Raw genomic sequence first — 16894 nt, forward strand, 5'->3', positions numbered from 1 at the left:
CCCCACCCTACTATATACATATATATAATATTAAAAAAAAATCTATATATATATAACTGTTGTTTTATAGTAAGTCTCATACCTAATTATCCATGTTTTCAACATTAACTAAACAATTTGTTGATAGTAAGGCCCCATACATATTTACTGTGTTTCTAAAATAGATTTAATGAAAAAAAAACAATTTGTTGGCAATAAGTCCTAAGAATAAAACAACCCAAAGCTTTTTTTTCTAAAAAATCTAAAAAAATATTGTTTAACCTAACAAAAGTCCATATTTAGGCATATCCCACTTGTATACAAACCTCCCTGACAAAGTATTTGCGTAAAAACCAATAAAAATCTTTTGTTTTCAGCATGTGGGAAACAACTTATATTCTATTATATAAAATAATTCTACTTATTGGTCAAAATATTCTGATTAGCCCCAAAACCGATATAAAATCCTGTTATATATCACAATTGTATCCCCTTAAGCAAAGTATTGGCAAAATTTAACTTAAAACCTCATGTTTGCAGCCCGTAGAGACCGGTACACTCACGACAGTGACATTCCTGACACATCAGAATGTGATGACGCCACAAATGACCAATTCGATGTTGCAAACTTTTCCTCGAGCACTAAGAGGTTTTCTGAGGTAATTGGAGCTTAGGCGTAATGTTAAGGGTGTCTGAATGATATGTCACCCCAACATTTATAACCAGAGTGATATTTTGACATTAGTCAGGATCTATTGCTACAAAATAAAAATACGAAATACAGAACAAAATTCAGTCCACAAAATTGTGTAACATAAAGGTATATGTTTTAAACTGGTATTCAAATAGAAAGATGTGGCATTCTATGTTTTGGCACCCCAATTTTCTCATTTAAAACTACTTTTTACTCTGCTGTTAAGTAAATCAGAGCTGATGTTTTAGCTTTTGCTGCAAGTAATCACACTAATTTATCCAGAAACTGCAAACCAATAGAAAAGGGTCAATAGACAGTAACCCCAAAGCTAAAATTCGCCTCCAGAATCGCATAGACGGGTAAGTAGGTTTAACTACTTGTTCCTACTGTTGGTATTGCACCAGTGTTTCCAAGTGCGGTGTTGCCGGTTTGCTGGGCCATTTTTTATAATATTCCAAGGGTTGTGACAATAATGGGTAAAGTGTAAAAAATTAAAAGTAAAAGTGTAAAAAGTTTGTATTTTTTTTTCTGTAAAAGTGTAAAAAGTTTGAATTTTTTTTTCTGTAAAAGTGTAAAAAGTTTGTATTTTTTAAATATATTTTAAACATAAATTGCTTTTATAGTTAGAAATTCCAGGGGTTGCTACAATAATCGGATTAATGTAAGATTGGGTTTCTATTTTTAATGATAAATAGAATTTTTAAATAGTTTTTTTAAGTAGTTATAGGTTTTATAATTTATATAGTTTTATAATTATAAAATATAGGTGTTGCTGGAATCCCTGGAAAATTCTCAGAGTAGGCTAATAAGCTTGCATACCATGTACCATAAAAATTAACACTATTGCTTTAAAACACTTTGGTTTGTGCCCAATAGAAGCCAGAGTGCGACCCAGGAGTCAACTGATGATGATGTTTCGGTAATAAGAAACCCGTTAGCCAACGTGAAGGTTGAAGCAGAAGAAACTGATCTTGGGAAGAAGTCCGATGATGAAGTTTCAGAAGAAACAAACTCAGTTGTGCCAGCGGAAATCATGGGCAGCACTGGAAGCTGCGTTTCTTTAGAAAACTCGGTCAACACTGAGAGTCACACTGGCTCGCATCGGCGACAGAGCTCTGACAGTTCTCTTGCTAGTGGGAGCAGCCATACAAGTCCCCTGCTCAGAGCCGCGCAGTCGTCTGATAAGCAGTGGCTAACCTCCACCCCAAACGCTGCACTACCGGTCCAACTTCATCGCAAAGTTGGCCAGAGTCTCTCAGACTCCACAGCGCCCCCTACCATCACAAAATCGCCGTTAAATTCAACTCTCGACCGCTCGAGCTCAAAATCCCCGGAAATGGGCTGCTTACGTAACATCAAGAAGTCTCGCAGCATGTCAGCAGACAGCCCGCTCCTACAAACCAGTGATAGCATCAACCCTTCTCCTGATGCCGGCTCTGCCTTCAAACCAAGTACCACCGTAACCCCTCCCGTGACATCCCACCAGTTACATCCACATCACGCGATCCGGAACCGAGCCTCTTCCTCCTCAGAAGACAGAGTGCTCCCTCACTCCCCTCTCCTATCTGTGATCCCTCAGAAACAAGTAACCCCAGCCACACACCCCCATTACCCCCACCATCGCCCCCGATACCGTCGGATGTCCTCTTGCTCTTCTGTGGGTTCATTAAACTACATGGCAACTGCCAGATCAGGAACCGCCACCCCTATACCCATTGACAAGATGTTGGACCCGTCTCTAGTAACCCCAGTAACAAAACAGCGAAACCAGTTCAGTCCCACCAGTAGCGTTAGTAGTGAAGCCAATAGTCCTGACTTGAACAGCCATCCAAGCCACACACCAAGCAAAACACCTGTGAGTATCAACCTTGATAAACAACACACTTTTAAAAAAATTAACTGTTTTTTATAGTTCGTGGGGTAGTTTAACCCAATTTTTGTAACTAAAATGTTCAAACTGAAACCCTTTTTTTAATCAAATTTTTTTTTAAAGTATTAAAAATAGCAGTCACAAGGTGTATTAAGTTTAAGAGTTGAACTTAACAAAATAAAAATATTTTAATGATGTTTGCAATGACGTAAATTGAGGTAAACCTACCCACCCTGCCACCCCAGGTTTGGCGCCTAAAATTTTATCAAATCAACCTTAAAACAATCTTAAAACAAAATATTAAGGCACCCCTATACCCATAGTTTCAGGAGCCGTCATTAGAAGAAGTGATGCACCGTAGGTTCCACCACTACCCTGCTAATTCACCTCGTTCTCGCAACCACAGTGGAGAGATTAAACGATCACGTTCGATCAAGCGTAGCATTATTAAATCATCAAGTGCGTCTTCTCTGCAGGTAAAAAATCTTCCTTAAAAAAACATTTTTTGTTTAAATTATTTTTTTGTGATTTTTTAAAAGTTGAAATATTGTTTAGTTTATAGTTAAGCATTTTTTAATTCAATTGTTTATTATTTTGAAAGCTTGAAAAAAAATGTATTTTTATTTTACTCTTACACCTCTTTTTATACATTCCCAGCTGATGATACCAAATATAGACGACAGTTTACCCCCTTCACCCCTGGCCAGCCCCCGTTCCGTGCACCCACCTCACCCCTCAATTCTCTCCAACCCCAGCTCCCGAGATTCCTCTCCCGGCCGATCCTTCTCCCCCGTCCCAGGGTCACCCCGCCCCCCTATTGTAATACCTCGCACCACGCGAGGGTTTGGGTTCAAGATCCAAGCAATTCCTGTCTTTCGAAACAACGGGAATACATTTGACGTCCATCACATTGTAACGGTAAGTTTCAACAACAAGTTTATCGCTTCTACTTTAAAAGATGTTGGATTCTTTAAAAAAATTATGGATAAATGTAACGGTTAACCACTGAGCAACTACAGGGCTCATGCACTTTACCTTATGTGTAACTTTGTACATAAATGAAAAACATTGTCTATTTCTATGCTTTAAACAGTTGTTTTTGTTTTTAGCAAACCCAAAAAAATTCTGCAAAAAATGTATATTTTTGTGAACCCATCTAACTTTCCTTTTACTTTCCAGCAAGTGGATGAGAAAGGATCAGCGTACACTGCTGGGTTAAGAGTAGGTGACCTTATTACCCATGTAAATAATGAACTTGTGCAGGGTATGGTTCACACTAGTGTGCTACAACTTATGTACAGGTCAAATAAGGTAAGAAGTTGCTGTCTTTTAGATATGTTTTGTTACAAATGTTTTTAAATTACATATTTTTTGTCTTTTCTTTATTTTTCATCCAGTGTTCTTCTGCCTTTTTTATATACTTCAAGTTATACTATATATATATATATGTATATAGTTTATACTTTTTTCCCATGTATCAGAAATCAAAATTAATAGTCGTTACTTGCATATATAACATTTGTATACCTTTAGTCATTTAAACCTGCATTTGCAAAAATTTCTATGTTTATAATTCTATTGAAAAATATAGTCTAGATTTTCAACATTTTTATTTTTTTTAGATTTCTATTCAAGCCGTTCCGCTTGAGAGCACATCAATTAAAATCGGGCGTCGTCCGTCCAAAAACCGATCAAAACCAATCCGGCGCAGAAAACGCCAGTTTATTCCGCATCGAACCGGTTCTATAACCAGCAAGCGATACACTGGCACATCTGCTGGTGGAGGGAGTTCCCCAGCTATGGTATCTTCACCCTTGCACTGCTACAAGAACAAGAGACGCGGTTCAATTATTCGTAACGGCCGCCAAACAGGTTAGAACTTAATTATAACAAATTGCATGCGATATTTCTCTTTTATTTAAATATGACTGACAATTCAGACAACCTAATGGTAGCCGTGTCCAATTTTGTAACCATTGTCCCACAGAGTCAGACATTTAACATTTTTACTGCTTACACCCAACACCCGTCCAATAATCACAACCCCACGTTTACAGACACTCGGGTCCACTCACCCCTCTTGACCCCGAACCGTAGTAAATCAAAAATGATGACATCAGCATCAAGTGGTGAAATACAAGAGGCAAGTCACCCCCAATCTCCCCCGCTGGGTCGTTTGGAACAAGATCTAAGCAGCGCGTCATCAAAAGTGAGAAACAAACATATTTTTTCGCTTTTCCATCAACCGTGTTTCACTCCCAGCAACCAAATTTGTCAGTAAAAACATCATCCATCTACCATATTTTACTTTTAGTAGCCATATTTTGTCTCTAGTGACTACGTGTTGCCCATAACAACTATATTCCGCCCCCCAGAGACCACATTTTGCCAATAAAAATACATATTATGCCACTAGAAACCATATTTTATCCCTAGCAACCATATTTTGTCCTTAAAAACCATATTTTCTCCCTATCCACCCCTATTACATCACAAACCCCACTCTAACCCTCTTTACCCCACTTTCAGAGTACAAGCCCTAACTCAACGTTATCCGACAGCGCCACGCCCACCCCCTTACTGATGGCCGACACCAGCACCCCAGGTCCCTCAAAATCAGCGAGCTTCACCATGACCCCCAACCCCCGCCCCACCAGCAGACCCATGTCACTTGAGGTAAACTTGCAGCTTAAAAACCTATGAACATGTTTCAATTTCCACTACTTTTTAAAAAAAATTATCACTCGGATACTGTATTGGACAGAATAGCACTTTAAAATAAACTAAACTTTAATTTAAATACAAAGCGTTAACTTTCCTAAATATTGAAAACTTTGACTAAAAAAAACATTGTTATCACTAAAATTGCTCCCAAACCAATCCTTGCTCATCTGGACCTCTTTCATCCACAGAAGCTCACCCGTAGCATCCGGAGTTCTCGGAGGAAATCCACCGGTCACATCCCTCTCTCTCCTCTCGCAAGAGTCCCAAACTCCCCGTCTCCGCTCCTCCTAATTGACCCCTCCTTCACCCAGTCCTCCGATGCTACTCCCGCATCCTCATCCAAGGATCAGGGTCCGGAGCTCCTCGCATCCAGGAGCACAGACTCTTCTTCTTCGTCCAAGGTCTTCAGCATGTTCAAGGTGAAAATTCAAAAATAAATAGAAAAATTCAAAAATACCCAATTCATTTAATGTTTAATTTTTTTTACCAAAATTTATTTTCTTTATTTTTTAAAAAAAAATCACCCTCGATACAACACAAATCTCCGTACCAGCGCTTGCCCCATTAAGCTGCAGGACCATACTAAACATTTTTAAAAAGTCGCCCGTTTCTATTTTTAGAGCGGTTCCCGTCAAAAATTAAAAGCCACAAAACCCCAGCGGTCAAAATCATTCAAAGGCGCCCTTAAACAAGACCGTGGAGTTCAACATAGCGATCCAAGTTCCACAGATGTTCCCACGAATCTCCGAGATTAGCGCTTCGTTTTTTGTTTCTTTTTCTCCGATATATCAGTTTTTGCACAGTGTTTTGGGCGCCATCGCCCGCCGTAGTATTATGCTTAATTTATCGTGTGTCGTACCCGTTTACAATAGCTTGCACGTATTTTTACTTACAGCAAGTGTCACCTAACCCCCTTTTTCTCCTTTTCCCGCTAACTGACGTCACCGGTGACGTAATCATGCTTGGTGACGTCACACGCCTTGCGACGTCCTCCTTCTTGCTTGCTTAGACATTATTCTAATGTCGCTACATGCATTCTGCCACTATACCCGTCGTCGCCCACACTTGTACATTTGTACACACACATGGAGACGACCTTTTTTTCAAACTTTAACTTACCGCACACTAACCTATAGCGTTAACAACGCGAAATAAATTGTGTTTTTTTATTGGTGACGACCGTATGTTTATCATGAACTAATCAAGTATGGAAGTGTCAGCATCGAATAACTAAGGCCAGAAGTAAAATGGATCTAGTTTATAAATTGCGCTCATGCTCCACGAATAATATGCAGTAATTATCGCGTTCTATCCCAGACAGTAATACAAATAATTTTTACGATTATCAACTCTCAGTTTAAGGCGTAATTCGGGTATATAGTTTGTAAAATCATTTACCACCAAACGGGATGGAAACATGTTTCATCTTACCCCAACCTACTATATTATCACATGTAAATTTCCTGTCCACTCTTCTGTAACTTTGCGTGATTATTTTTCAAATCCGATCTTGGCCCAGTTTCGATTTCAAAACAGACCAGTTTGGTTCAATGCGCTTTCTACGTCAACTGGTTCAATGCGCTTTCTACGTCAACTGGTTCAATGCGCTTTCTACGTCACGGGGTTTACTTTTCTTGTGGTGATCAAGGATTTGTATATGATGACGTAGGTCCTGTCTAAACAACTATCGACTTTTGCTTCTTACTTTCCCAACGACCTTCGTCGAACCGATGACATTCATATAAAGTGGATTTCTTGGCCCGGGTGATGCTTTGCCAGCATTATAGCTGTATCGCGTATAAGCTTAAACTGTTATCAGATCAGATTAGCGACACTTTTCGTGGAAAATGCATATCAACAATTAAACATGACAAATCAAATTATGAACTAACTTCTGGCCGGAAAAAAGCCAAATATCTGGAATTATCCAGTCTTGACCAGAAACTTGAGGTATTTCTCACATCTGTATAAAGGTCAGTTAAGATGAACATTATCATTCGGTTTGACCTTCTGTAATTACCACCGATGTGCGTATCGAAAGCTATTGCAAAAACCACCTTTTTAATAAATAACAGCGAGTTCACTTCAAAACTTTTAGTTCAAAAAGATTACTGGGTGAAAGAAACTTGTTTACCCTCGCGTGGCCAGGAAACGACAGTCGTTATAAAACGGGTAATCTGTTTCATACCCATCGTGTCAGCTTAAGCGTTACTACGCGTGTACTTTAAAGATGAGATTTGTTTTTTGTGTATTGGCTGACAATATAGACAAATCGGTCTGAGGTTGCTGTCTTGCCCAACGATACAAACGCCCACAATGGTAGCAGCAACGACCCTTGAACCCACAGCTTCTGAATTACTAGCGGCACGCTAACCAATTATGCCACGGCGCCGGACAATCGATAGACTTTATAACTCTAAGTTATATTGCCACTTCTAATTCAGACGTGCATTAAAATTGCGCCGACATTGGGGATATAAAGCATAACTATGCCATTACAAATGTATTAAAGTTAGACCAACCCTTTTTCTTGCACAACAGAGATATTCTGTCGTCCGCTAACTGCCTATAAAACTCACAGGTAAAACATCTCGACAAATGCCAATTCCCGTGGTTTTGTTCAAAACATTCATTTGCTGGAAGGATTTCGTTTATTATACAATCAGTACCAATGCTCTATCCATTAGTTCACGAAAAATTCATGTACGTTTGGCTCTATGTTATAAAGGGTATATAGGCGATAGGTAAAAGCAAAAAGCGGACCCACATATATCATCAGATGTAATTCGTGCGCGAAACCAGAACGAATTCCAGCTACATAAGTTTTCCTGTGCAAGTAGAGCCATCGGTATAATTGTTGAACATGCGCCGTGTTTATCTAACAGCGGCACAGCTCGCCCGAGGCGTACGAAGCTGCCTCACCGAATACCTTTGCTCATTCGCCGAATTTACAATAGTGATTAGACGACGGCGTTCCAATGCACTATAACCCTCTGTTTGTATATACAGTGAGCCGAATAAAAATTAACTTAAACACGCAGTGTGTACTCGCGGTCAGATTAGTTGACACCGCATCAAAACACGCGACAGTCGTTCCACGATATAGAAGCGCTCAAATACCTAAACAAACGAACGGAATGTTTTCGAATTCTGCTTAATTTCGGGACATTGGTTAGGAATTACTAGCAGATTTGTGGCATCCAAAGTTATCAGGCTAGCGCTCTAGAAAATAATTATGAATTATTCCTGTCCGTACAGTAAGCCGATTTCGTTAAGACTTAATAATTAATTCCAGCTTGGAGGAGAGTTCATGCGCATCCCCAGCCGCAGAAGTTAGCGCCTGGTTTCAGAACAGTGGACGTCTTTGTAAATTGGAAGAGAAGCGCGCGAAAGAAACAAAATAACAATTGAAACTTTTGATTAAAAAGGAACAGATGACGGGGGCGGGTTGCCCTGTCAGGGATGAAACTTTTCGCCAGCGGCTTCCACAAAGGTTTATGTAGTTCATGTAAACCTTAAGTATCAACTAGACTTCCCATCGACTGTGGCACTTTCACCACACACCGTCGCAAAGCGTTCATCACTTTTTCGAGCAATATAGTTTCTTGTAATCAATTATCAAAGCGTCATCGGAGAATCAGGGCTGTAACCAGAATCTACGGAGTTCCGCGATGACGACGACTCTCTTCTGGCCGCGTGGTCATCTTCAGCATTGTTCTCGCAATCTTCAATGCGCAGATGTACTGGTTTATCACATAAAGGACATGTGGCTTTGAGTAGAAGCTGGATCGATTTCTCTACACCTTCCAGCGACGCAATGCATTGGCAATTATGTCCGGGGTCGTCATCATTGCAGTATACAGTCTTTAGCGGTAGTCGCTGAACCTCAGTTGCCCTGTAGAGGTTTAAGGTGATCGGAGCAACTGCTGTCCCACCAGAACTATGCTTCACGTAATCCGGTAGCGGAGTTCTCTTTCCAGTAACAGAATGGTCGTTCCACTGCCGTTGTTTTTCATCAAAACTACCGAACTGACCATGCAGACTGTCCTCGATGACGTAATCCATCGTCTGGTCGCTGCAAAAATGAAATAATTTAAAATCAAAATGACAAGAATTATTTCTTCAAAAGGGTGTGTATTACGGGTATTTGTTTCTCTACTCACCTTGTGTTATAACTTAGTCGAGTTTCTGTGACGCCTCCATCTCCAGTATCGCTTTTAGTGCATCCCGGGTTTATTTCGAAGTTTTTTGGAACATTATATCTTGTTGTTTCCGATGTAAAATGGTCGCCGTTGGAAAAGCCCAACATCTTCTCTCCCATAGAGCTAAGAGTTCTGCCACCGCTTGTACCAGGCACACTTGGTGCACTTGGTGCGTTTAAACCGTTCCTTGTCGGGCTAGTAGGGCTCGTGGGACTTGAAGGGTTTTCCCCGTATACGTCACCCGATGCGGGTTCGTGGGGTAGAAACCCAACAGTTAGTCTTGGCCCCAGTTCAGTTCTGTTGCCGTTTGGGTCAATCTTTTCCGATTCTTCGATGTCATTGCTGCTGACGTCATTCGTTACGTCACTATCAGGCACCGAGGCTTTTCGTTGTCTTCCGCCGGTGTTGTGTTTTTCGTTTTCCACATGCAGTCGCAGACTGTGAGTGGTGTGGTTGCTATAGTGATTCGTGACGTCACCGTTGGACACGTTGTTTTTAGGAACGAGGAGTGACGTCATTGGTATCTCGTCAGGAATATCATGCACACTGTCGCCGTCGCCCTGCTGAGGGAAAATATTGTTTTAGATGGATAATGGTGTGAAAGTTTCCCACAAGTCATATTGGCAGGCACCGGTTTGCATCGAGCGGAATCAGCTGGTTTATTTTACTACCAGGCAACTTTGCTGTAAGGACGCAAAGTGCGATAATTATGGCCCGCATGGCGAGATCACATCAGCTGTAGTCGTGTTGGACACAAATTAGAAAATGGCGAAGGGATTTAATTTAAGTTTTCCAGGTTCTGAGATCAGTTTCAGTACCTTAGTTTATGCGAACAGTAGGAATGTGTTTATATGCGCTGAAATGGCGATTTTCGCGTTATAGTAATATATGTTGTACATATTTGGTTTAGGTAATTAAGTAAGGACAACAAATAACACCTGTTGCGAGTCTTGTACTCTGAGAGTCTCGAGCTCAATCATCAGCAAAGGCCTGGGGATTTTAACTCGGTTCGGGCAACAGCAGCAGTACTTCTTGTACACCAGATAGTAAGCAAGCACGGATGCTAAAGCTACGAGGAAAAGGAGGGTCACTGTCACGGAGACGGTCTGTGTTAATGTACTTTCGGCGAACTTTGTCGGCAAGGCCGTTCCAGGACCTGTAAAAGTGAAACATCGTTCGTAGAATATTTGCCTATTGCGATGTGTATCAGGTCAGAGTTTCCTAGAAACGTAGGTCGTATCTGAACTAACAAGCAGACTTTCTACAGAAACCTACAGCGGTTGGGATCGTTGTCTTACCTGTGGTATGCCGGTATGAAGTTGAAGTGGCTGTGGTCGAATCTGCAATAAAGTAGATCGAATTAAATTTGACTGAAGCGATGTTTTGGATAAAGTGATAAACTTAAAATGTGAGTAAAAAGCATGTTTAGAAAACATAGCAAAACGATGCCCCGAGCGATGGCGACTTCGTGGAAGTCTGCTGATCTATCTCTGCGGTCTTACCTGGTTCCACGTGTTTTATGGTCAGTCGTGGGGCTGTAAATTTGATTGTGTTTGACGGAGGACCCCAAACTTCATTGCCCAGCTTTTCATGTTTACCAACTAACGCCGCATATATCTTAGTTTCGTAATGGGCTCCTGGTACAAGGGTAGGCAAGTAGAAGCTGGTTGCGTTGCCGATGTACCAAACCTGAAATGCGTAATTAATTAGAAGTAAATAGAAGCCACCACATTGCCGGGCATTGTATACCAGCATCATTCTTGACACTTAAATACTGTAAGGCGCCGGCCGCTACTTAAAAATCGCTTGTATTCTACCAATTAAACTAAAGACTTGGAGACCGCAGCAGTCAAAGCCTGTACGTATATGACGTCAGAGTTTGCGTACGTGATCTACGATGGAAAACATGTTATTGGTCACGTGTTCTATCGCCATTGACGTCACGAAGACACTTTTTCTTTTTTACCGAGATAAAGGCAGTCGTTTTGAATCGATACCGAAAAAAATTCCGAAGTATTTGTAAAAAAATGTCAATTTTTTCTGTCCCAACCATGGCCTACTGAGATGTATATCTTTAGTAGGCAGAGGCTGAACATCTACGGCGCTCGAATAGCGGTAGTAATTTAAAAGTATCTGTAGATTGCCTATAGCGGTAACGGGTGTTACATTTCCCAAACAGGTTTTTACATTTCAACGAATGAAATTTCGTTTCTAATTTTAACCGAACATTTTAAAAATTCCAACTCATCTTTCGCTTAAAACTTAGGCGAGCACCACTATCAACAAACTTGCCAACCCACCAAAGTAATTATAAACACACACGCCAACTAAATCTTAATCCGCCTATACTTCGTAACCGCGTTTCTGAAGTAATATTAAAATCAGAAAACGAATTAAATAGTTTTTATTGCAATGATACATTACTTAATCATTTATGTCTAATTACTGTAATATATGATTTCGGTTAGGTTTGCATTGTTTAGTTTAGAGTTGTTTAATTTAGGATATAGAATAGATGACGTTGTTCAGTGTAGGCTTATTCAATACGCATGGTGGTAGGGGAATATGGAACACCTTTTCAATCTATTTTCTTGACCCATTTAGTTGTAAACAAATAACATTTAAGGAGTTATAAACCGTATCCTCATGACTCCAAAGGACCGTTGGTAATTGTTTAAAACACGTTTCGGATATTTGCGTATTTAGTGCTAAAGGTGTCCCATATTTTCCCACAGTTTTATATCTTATATCCATTTACACAAGTATAAGCCAATGCCTTGTGTTTAAACTTACCTTCCAATTATTTATTGAATGGTTAGGTTCCCTTCCCGTCCATTTGGTATACACAAGCTTGTACCTTGCGCTTTTTGCAATCTTCATTACAAAACTTAGTAGAGAATTATCTCTGTCCGGCTGCGACCATGTTAACTGCTGGCTACCTACTTCCAAGTGGAAATCGCGTGGTGGAACATGCAGTAGAACTGTAATAATAAAGCGTATACGTTAGCTTCAATCGCCTAAACCTAAGTATACATACAAATATATATAGTAGGGTGGGCCAATACGGGACATATTTTCATTCTATTTTTGTCTCATTCGGTAGTAAACAAATAAATTTACAGAATTAGACGTATAACCGTAGCCGCGCGACTCTTAAAGGACCGTTTTTAAATGTTAGAAACGATCAGGAAATATGGGTTTTGGGCGCTGGTATCCCATATTACCCCACATTACTATAAGTGTAATTTTTAGCCTGGTCTTTTATATGAATGCATAGTTGAAGATTTACCGGGACTTTTACAAAAAAAACAAGTGTTCGTTTCTTACCGTTGTTCGGGTCGCAGAAAAAATCCACTGGCGTACTTGTGGCGTTCGAACAGCTTATGTTCTGGTTGCATTGAACAGTTAAAAATATCTTAAGTCTGCTGTACGGACGAGCTCCGTCAGTGATCTCACAATGCTCTATGATGTCACCATTGGAGTTGACTGTCCTATGTGTTGGCTCACAATTATGAAAACCTTTGAACGAGATCGGGTCCGAGTGTAGAATATATGACAACCTGCATTAGTGGTGACTATTTAGAAAACGTAGGAATATACTGACAGTCTACATAGAAATAGTAAACCAGTTTAATGCGTAACGTACAGCGTATATATTGTAAACTAATATAACAACGTGTGACTTATTCGGGTAAATATAGTAGGGTGGGGGAAGACAGGACACCTTCAGCACATGATATCCAAACATTCTGATCGTGATTTAAACAAATAACAACGGTCTATGGGAGTCGCGAGGATACGGTTTTATAATTCTTTGACTGTTCTTTGTTTACAACCAAATTGGAAGAGAAAATAGATTGAAAAGGTGTCCCATTTCCCCCCCACCCTACTATAAATTAGTTGTACCAGGGTGTTTTTACTTTTCAGTGTCCACAAAGGTCAAAAATATTTTGTATGACATTGTGATAAAGGAACATAACCGCACTTGTTTTCTTTTAAATAGGCTACTGATGGTGTCCATATAAAATTAAACGCACAAACTTAAATAGCTATGGCCTTTATGCAGATTTGCGCAGTCTACCAAGGTTTTTCAAATGCATTTTAGAATGCTCTGTGTACCTAACAAGTGTAAATGGATGAATGAATGTAATGTATTTATACGCAAGAAGCGACAGTTCTTATAACACGGGTGTTCTGTTTTATACACCTCTTACCAGCTTACGAGTTACCACAAAAGTAAATTGGTGGGTATTTGGTTTTGGTTGTTATTTTTGTTGCACTGAAAAAAAATATTAGCACCTGTATACTGTATGCTTATTTGTACTTGGTAGTTTCCACCAGCAATCAACTGAATAGGCATCCAAATAACGACATCCTTCAATTTCTGGCACTATAATAAAATAAATCACAGTTAAAACAAAAAGCGTCAGATAAATAGTACTGTGGGTAAAACGGGATACCGTTATATTTGGATAGTATGTGGTAAAGGTGTCCCATCTTCCCCCACCCTACTATATTTTAATATTTTTCATGCGTTTCGACAAAATTTCCTGAGAACTTTAATCGAAGTTTAATGACGTAAATGCACAAACGGAATAACGATGCGACGTTTTCTCAATAGACAGTTGAGTGCTGCTGTAATCACGAAAAGTCGCGGAAATAGATTGCGGTTTGGGGAGAGCTATGGATTTGAGAAGGGGTCTTTGCTAATTTGTTGTACATCGGTCACAGGAGATGTCAATAATTACTCGCAAAGCAACAAGGTGTCTTTAAACTTACTATACATTTTTTAATAATAGGTTAAGCACATGTCTAAACATAAAGATATTTGTAAAACAAAAAGCAGTCGAAACGCGCTATGTGTTTAAAACTTCATCCAGGACACTGACAGGAGAGAATGAATAAGGTTGATGCCCAGAGGGCAAGTCAGCATGGTAAACATCGACGTTAAGAACCGATGCTGACGTTGACAAACACGACGGGGATTTACTTTATAAAAGCTAAAGTTTTCGATTATTTACCTGGAAGAGCGGCGTGAAAAAAAATTGAACGTTTGCCAGGACTTTCCTCGAAAGAAGTTTTTCTTTTGGTTCATTTACGTTTGCTGGTTAAGTAAGTACAACCAGTGACTCTGTTTCGAAGAAACATTTTATATGCGGTCTAATGCGTATTGGTGGTTACCGGAATTGAGAAAGTAACGCCCATTTTTTAAAGTTAGATAAGGCATCAAGTTTCGTTTAATTGCGTGTATACTGGCGGTTTAAAAGTGTTCTTGTGCTATGAAATACAGTCTTATAGTAGGGTGGGAGAAAATGGGACAACTTTCATTCTCTTTTCTCGTTCCATTAGGTAGTAAACAAAGAGCATATAAAGAATTATACAACCGTATCTTCACAACTCCCATAGACCACTGTTAATTGTTTAAAACACGATCATGATATTTGAATATTATGAGCTAAAGGTGTCCCATCTTCCCCCACCCTACTATATAAAGTTTTTAAACCGTCTTGCAAAATAAAAATTTTTCAAATACAAAATCAAGTTAATCAAAAATGGCTTATAAATCGGTCTTCTATATGAAGTAATCTACGCAACATGGCTTATAAATCGGTCTTCTATATGAAGTAATCTACGCAAAAATCATGATGTGACGTCTAAGTTAATCTTCAAGTGAAATTGCTGGGTTGAGCGACAGTGTAATCGAAGGTTTTGTGCTTGTCATTTTTCGAAACATTTTATCGGGTGTAGCTCGAACCCTGCTAAACAATGACGTTGTTAACTACCACGTTCGACACCCGGTCATTGTAAATAGCTGCGTGTAAAATGTGAAACTGAACGTCAAGGATCAATAAATGTCAAGTTAGCGACGTGCCGAAAATCCTGTACAGTCCAAACTCACGCTATACTACAGTCAGGATCTGGTGCTACGAATTATCAAAACAGCCAAAATCAAGTCTAGCAAATTGTACAATAAAAAAGATATCTATTTCGCCTAAGTAGCATCGATCGTAGGTCTCCTATTTAAATATATTTAAATACTGCGAACTATATTCTATATTATAGGGGTTCGCTCTTTAACACGATGTATACCGCGTCGGTTCAATTTTCCGTCATTTAAGTCGAGTTTTTTACCAAAACGAAAAATGCGTGTTTGCTAACCGCAGCTCGAGTGTCCTAGTATTTGCATATATCGTGAATTTTCGACAAGTATATTACGCAATGACAAATCGTTTTATTGCGGCGTGGTGACCTGCCCCGGGCGTTAGAAAGGTTTGTAGACGACAGAACATCTCATAAGAGCTCCTCTTGACGTCATAGCTGCGCCTGTGGTTTTAACCAATCAGCATCCGCGGACATCAGGATTATTTGTGAGTTACAATAGCACGTGGCGTTTGGTCAAGAGTTCATAAACACACGTCACGCCCCCCTGATCTTGAGGATTCCCCTCGAAAAAATCAATAAAAAATGTTTGACATTTTTAATTTCTTTATGAACTTCTAAAAAAATTGTAGCAGTTTTCAATAAAATGTCTCCAGTACAGAGTATATAAAGTATAATGCGTCTACACGGTCATTGTTTACCGTTTTTCAACTTACTTTCGGTCGTTGTAATGTTCTCTGTTTTAGCAAGCTGTATCAGCGATCCGACAAGAAGTACCGTTACAATAATATCCATAATAATCCAGTTTCTAAATGTCGGTTTCTTCGTTGTGCAAAGAAAACTTCATGTCAAAAATAAAACAAACTTTTTTTTAACTAACATGTCCTTCAAAATCGTTAGGTTAATTTTAAATCGAATCTTTCTTTTTTGTTTTAATCCTCGTAAAATTGGCAACATCATTTTACAACAAAATAACTCGCTACCGTTTATAAAAGCGATTATATTCTAAAGGTATAGCTTAATTCTCACTGAAATCGAAACCTGTGCTTTCCCGCGAATACTGCCTCTTGAAATTCAAGCTGGTAACTTTTTATTTGCTTCATGCCTTGCTGAAAATGAAGACGAGTCGCTTCGTCCACACAGACCGCCCCGTACGTCGCCTCGGGGCTATTTAATGCTCATACTTTATCGTAGGAGAACGGCGGCAATTAACCAAAAAGGCCGCTGTACAGCCAAGCTCCAGACCAAGCTGGCGATCACAAAAGCGCGACTATTTGTTGAATTGGTCAGCTCTAAGTCTTGTCCGATAACAAACGAAAAGTTTTTCATATAAACGCATATTACGGTAGCAATATATAGCGAAACCAAGGAGTTTCAGTAAAAATTTACTGCCCAACTATACGAACGCATGGGATAAGCTCATACAACGAATTGTATAACAGATTTACAATCTTATCACAGACGTGTGGTTTTATATACGTTATCCGTGACGAAGTCAAAACATACTTTTTTATGTTATAAATGTCTAATATCTGATTATTATTC

General features: G+C 39.4%; 2 protein-coding genes across 3 annotated transcripts in view; one reads left to right on the plus strand and one right to left on the minus strand.

Annotated features, from left to right (window-relative positions):
* The window catches only part of LOC100176684 (microtubule-associated serine/threonine-protein kinase 1), a gene marked incomplete at its 5' end in the record, with an annotated part of 11804 nt that extends 5361 nt beyond the window's left edge, over positions 1–6443 (plus strand). The window contains 11 exons of the mRNA XM_026834662.1: positions 520–638; positions 956–1032; positions 1550–2528; positions 2867–3019; positions 3201–3461; positions 3723–3854; positions 4166–4415; positions 4601–4752; positions 5073–5219; positions 5456–5686; positions 5888–6443. Of these exons, the coding sequence (XP_026690463.1) occupies positions 520–638; positions 956–1032; positions 1550–2528; positions 2867–3019; positions 3201–3461; positions 3723–3854; positions 4166–4415; positions 4601–4752; positions 5073–5219; positions 5456–5686; positions 5888–6022 (2636 nt within the window). The remainder of the gene's footprint in view (positions 1–519; positions 639–955; positions 1033–1549; positions 2529–2866; positions 3020–3200; positions 3462–3722; positions 3855–4165; positions 4416–4600; positions 4753–5072; positions 5220–5455; positions 5687–5887) is intronic.
* Positions 6444–7899: 1456 nt separating this feature from the next.
* On the minus strand, positions 7900–16239 carry LOC100179003. Of its 2 annotated transcripts, none has more exons than XM_018812159.2 (9): positions 16066–16239; positions 13769–13859; positions 12797–13029; positions 12263–12450; positions 10972–11158; positions 10768–10809; positions 10408–10625; positions 9431–10029; positions 7900–9342 (listed from the first exon to the last, which is right to left on the minus strand). In XM_018812159.2, exons 1-9 carry the CDS (start codon positions 16142–16144, stop codon positions 8886–8888), a joined length of 2094 nt encoding a protein of 697 aa, XP_018667704.1. In that variant the 5' UTR covers positions 16145–16239; the 3' UTR covers positions 7900–8885. The 2 variants fall into 2 exon arrangements, with proteins under 2 accessions (XP_018667704.1, XP_002124458.1); XM_002124422.4 differs by having other exon boundaries at positions 9431–10032.
* Between the last annotated feature and the right edge of the window lie 655 nt (positions 16240–16894).

This window comes from Ciona intestinalis, chromosome 5 (assembly GCF_000224145.3).
Source record: "Ciona intestinalis chromosome 5, KH, whole genome shotgun sequence".
Classification (NCBI taxonomy): domain Eukaryota; kingdom Metazoa; phylum Chordata; class Ascidiacea; order Phlebobranchia; family Cionidae; genus Ciona; species Ciona intestinalis.